Source organism: Rutidosis leptorrhynchoides, chromosome 7 (genome assembly GCF_046630445.1).
Source record: "Rutidosis leptorrhynchoides isolate AG116_Rl617_1_P2 chromosome 7, CSIRO_AGI_Rlap_v1, whole genome shotgun sequence".
Taxonomy (NCBI): Eukaryota; Viridiplantae; Streptophyta; class Magnoliopsida; order Asterales; family Asteraceae; genus Rutidosis; species Rutidosis leptorrhynchoides.
Window position 1 is genome coordinate 375,202,327 of NC_092339.1, and position 4,297 is coordinate 375,206,623.

At 32.3% G+C, this 4,297-nt stretch overlaps 1 protein-coding gene across 1 annotated transcript; it reads left to right on the forward strand.

Annotated features, from left to right (window-relative positions):
- The first annotated feature begins 1,706 nt into the window (after positions 1 to 1,706).
- On the forward strand, positions 1,707 to 4,070 carry LOC139860535 (uncharacterized). Its single transcript, XM_071849287.1, has 7 exons — positions 1,707 to 1,781; positions 2,041 to 2,311; positions 2,473 to 2,569; positions 2,648 to 2,778; positions 2,865 to 2,949; positions 3,064 to 3,205; positions 3,906 to 4,070. The coding sequence occupies exons 1-7, from the start codon at positions 1,707 to 1,709 to the stop codon at positions 4,068 to 4,070; spliced, it is 966 nt and encodes a 321-aa protein (XP_071705388.1).
- Positions 4,071 to 4,297: the final 227 nt, after the last annotated feature.

Here is a 4,297-nt window from a genome sequence, read left to right on the forward strand (position 1 = left end):
GTCTTGAATTCATCCCACGTGAATTCCATGCATTGCTCTTCACCATAAAGCCGAATCTTTTCATCCCACCACATCTTGGCATCACCCCTTAACATGCTACAACCGTACCTCGTCTTCTTATCGAGAGGGCATTCACAAGTACGAAAGGCCCCCTCCATATCGGAGATCCAACGGGCACTCTTAAGGGGGGTCTCGTTCACCATCGAAGGTAGGAGGTTGAGAATCCTTGAAATTCTTATAAAAGAAGTCCCGTCTCCCCACATTATCTTCTTGTAGAACAAGCTTAACTTGTTCCTTAACCACATTCACTAGTTGCTCGTCGATCGTATCTAGAAACATCTTTTTAACGTCTTCGAGAAACTCCGCTTTTCGACATTTAAAGATGGCCTCGACTTTGGCTGTGAACTCAACATCCTCACTCGTACCTCCTTCATTGGTGTCGTGTCCATTTCTCATCTTCATTCTATAAAATGGAAATAGGTTAAACAACGAACGAAAAGACATGACACATACACATATTCACCTCACCGCCCCATCTTGCTCAACAATCGTCGTACATCGCTTGTTTGACTCGACTTGAACCCGTAACAATGGTAGCTAATCATTGTTATGCGAGCACGTCGCATTAACTCGCTAGTATAACGTCTTTCTCTCTTGATGATTACAAAACACAACACAAAACAATTAGCGCATAGTTAGCTCGCCTAAACCTAGGCACTAACCAATCTCCGGTCCGACCCGTCTCCTACAAGTCCCGCATAACGCGCACACACAATACAAGTCTAAGTCTAGGCACCTATCTCAAGTCGCCTAAATCCCTTAGACCATGCTCTGATACCACTTGTAACACTCCAGCTTAACATGACCACAATATTGTCTGCTTTGCCCGCAGGCGCACGGCTTTTTCTTGGAGACCACACACGAGAAGCACTTTCCCAGGAGGGCACCCATTCTGGTAGTGCTCTCACCCGAGCACGCTTAACCACAACGTACTCGCTCACCCGCTCTGCCTGTGGTCCCAAAATGCATTGTGTCATTTAAGCGTGAGTATTACCTTATAATTCCATGATCACTCATGTCCGTGGGCAATGTGGGATTTGCCTAGGGTGTTACACTAAGCTTATTTAATCCAATTTCTTATCATGAATAAACGATATTTGAATTGAAATAAGTTTTAAATTATTTTATTAAATCGTTTATTATGATTATTCTGTATAAGGTTTAAATTATTTGATTAAATCGTTTATTATGATTATTCTGTATTCTATTTTAGGCTAATATATGAGAATTAAAGAATTATTTTAATAATATACATGATTTACTTTAATTCACAACAATAAATCTCATTATATTAACAAGATAATGATAATAATATACATTATTTATAAATTCCCGATGATTTACATTATTTTAGGAATATTAACAAGATAATGATAATAATATACATTATTTATAAATTCTCGATGATTTACATTATTTTAGGATAAGTTCAAAATCAAATTTAAAATAAAAAAAAAACCCAGATTATTTACATTATTTTAAGATAAGTTCAAAATCAAATTTAAAACAAAAATAAACCATATATTATCTTAAAATAAACCGACATCCTAGGTTTAGTATCACCTTATTTAAAGGGTTGTTCATTCAATATTCTATCACATTCAATAAAAACATTCGTTCAAAAGTAAACACTAAACCTCCAATCAATGGCTAATCTAACAGGAATCACTCCAGTCAATCAACTAACCAAGGAAAATAAAGGCTATAAGGTCAGTGTCAAGGTACACTTTGTTTGGAAAAAGTTCTCCAAATTCAATGCTTCAAAACCAACTTCCCTAGAGATGGTTTTAATCGATCAGCATGTATGTTAAAAAAATAATTTACATTCATATTCAACCGTATGTACAATATACCAAGTAATTGTTTTTGATATATGGTTTTAATTGATCAACATGTATGTAAAAATAATAATTGACATTCATATTCAACCGTATGTACAAATACCAAGTAACTGTTTTTGATAATTTATTGTTAATGTAGGGTAACAAAATTAGGGTTGCACTGGATAAGGATGCTATTACTTATTTTGAAGCAACTTTTAAAGAAGGGCGTTTCCTATATCTCTCTAGGTTCACAGTCATCGACTCTAAAGATGACTATATCAAGTTTATCAATAATTCGTATAAGATTATCATCTACAAAATCTGTAATGTTCAAAAATGTCCTGAATTTGAAATAGAAACTGACATTTATCGTGTAGTCAGTTATGAACAGGTTAATGAGAAACTGCTACAGGATGATGAAATATTCGGTAAATTCGTATTTATCTATTTAATTTAAATAATGCACACACACACACACACACACACACTCATATATATATATATATATATATATATATATATATATATATATATATATATATATATATATCTTTTATATTTAAAACATTGTTTATTAAATTACTGGCAGATGTGACCGAAAGGGTTGTAAATGTGATAAGATATAGAACTATCAAAGATAGACATGGCTTAAGGAAAATTTTGGAATTCCAGTTGCAGAATCACATGTAACAATATCAAAGACAATTACTTTGTGACATTTTTTTAACTTATTACAAACAACTAATTTCATTATATCTATATAGGGGTGAGCTTATACGATGTGCGTTATGGGGAGAACACACCATCAGATTAGTTGCAATGGAAAAAAAATACCACTTGGATGACAAACCAATTGTAGCTTTGATCCATAACTGCAACCTTAAAGATTGGGATGGTACTAATTAATTATTTGTATACAATCTTAAAAATTTACTTTCACCATTCTTGTGTAATGTCTAATACTATTATGCATTATTATAGATGGGCCACAAGTCAATAACATATTCTTTGGTACAAGATTGTATCTCACTGAAACTGTTCCTCCCTTTTCGATTTACACCACCCTGTAAGTATTTTCATAGTTAATAAATTGCTCATCAAAAATAAGGACGGTGACAGTGTTCAATAATCAATCATATGCAAAATACCAAGACCCTATTAATGTTTGTAAAATTTTTAGGTTGGAGAACAATCCAAACAGGGCTGAGCTTAGTCAAATTCCAACTATGGATCCAAACATTGAAGAGGAAGAGACTTCAGTTCTTAGAAGATTTGAAACAACTTCACCAACTTGGATTTCTGATATTGTTAACTTACCAAAGGTTAATACCTATCTACTTTTTGTCGTACAATCTGTTTTTCGATAATTTATTTCAATTTGTAAATTTGATAAACACAAGTTATTTCACAGTAAAAGCTACATATTGAAAATTGTTAGCACTTAATCTGTACCAATATATGTATGTGTACAGCAGTTAGAAAATTGCAAGTTGGAAGCCATATGTCAAAGTTTTATATTTTTCAAGAGATGTAAATCGTAACATAGTTTTTACTTTTTACAAACTTTTTATATTTTCAATAATATTAATTAACTTGGAAACATTATATGTATTTGTACAGCAATTAGAAAATTGCAACTTGGAAGACATAAGTCAAAGTTTTATATTTCTTAAAGACAAATAGATTTTGAAACATAGTTTCTACTTTTTAGAAACTTTTTATATTTTCAATAATATTACTTAACTTAGAAACAACTTGCAATTGTTATGAAATTGTCTGCTGTGTGTTTTACTCTTAATTTTAGTATTGATCAGTGCAAGATTAACCCAAATAGTTTCTACTGATATTTGTATATCACATGACTTGGAAACAACTTGAATTGTTATCAAATTGTCATTTATGTGTTTGACTATTAATTTTGATTATTGATCAGTGCAAGATTGTCCCAAATATTTACTACTAATATTTGTATATGACATGCTTGCAATACCTACAATGTTTTGTATATGTTCTATAATGCAGGATGTTAATTTTGTTGTACACGCTAAGGTAAAAAGACTTTTTAATAATGAAGGATGGTTTCAGCAGTTGTGCTGGAAGTGTGAGCAAAAACATGTGGATACATACATTGTTGAGCTGGAAAAAGCTATATTGTGGTGTGAAAAATGTGCTGCTGAAATGCAGTAGGTTCCTAGGTAAATAATTAGCATTCTTAAAATCACTTTTTAAAAGCACATATCATCTAACTTAGAAAATGAATGTCTATAAATATCAACTATTCACGATCCGAACAACCATGACAGTTCGAGATACATCTGGTACGTGTGACATGACTTTGTTTGATTCACAGCTATCAAAATTGTGTAACCGAAGTATTATATGGTTGAATTCACGTGCTCAATCTGTAAGTCAAT

Excerpts from the sequence above, each read along its gene's own strand:
- LOC139860535 (XM_071849287.1), top strand. The coding sequence starts at position 1,707 with ATGGCTAATCTAACAGGAATCACTCCAGTCAATCAACTAACCAAGGAA. Across the intron at positions 2,570-2,647 it reads TTCCAGTTGCAGAATCACAT|GGGTGAGCTTATACGATGTG; the intron begins GTAACAATATCA and ends ATATCTATATAG. Across the intron at positions 2,779-2,864 it reads CAACCTTAAAGATTGGGATG|ATGGGCCACAAGTCAATAAC; the intron begins GTACTAATTAAT and ends GCATTATTATAG.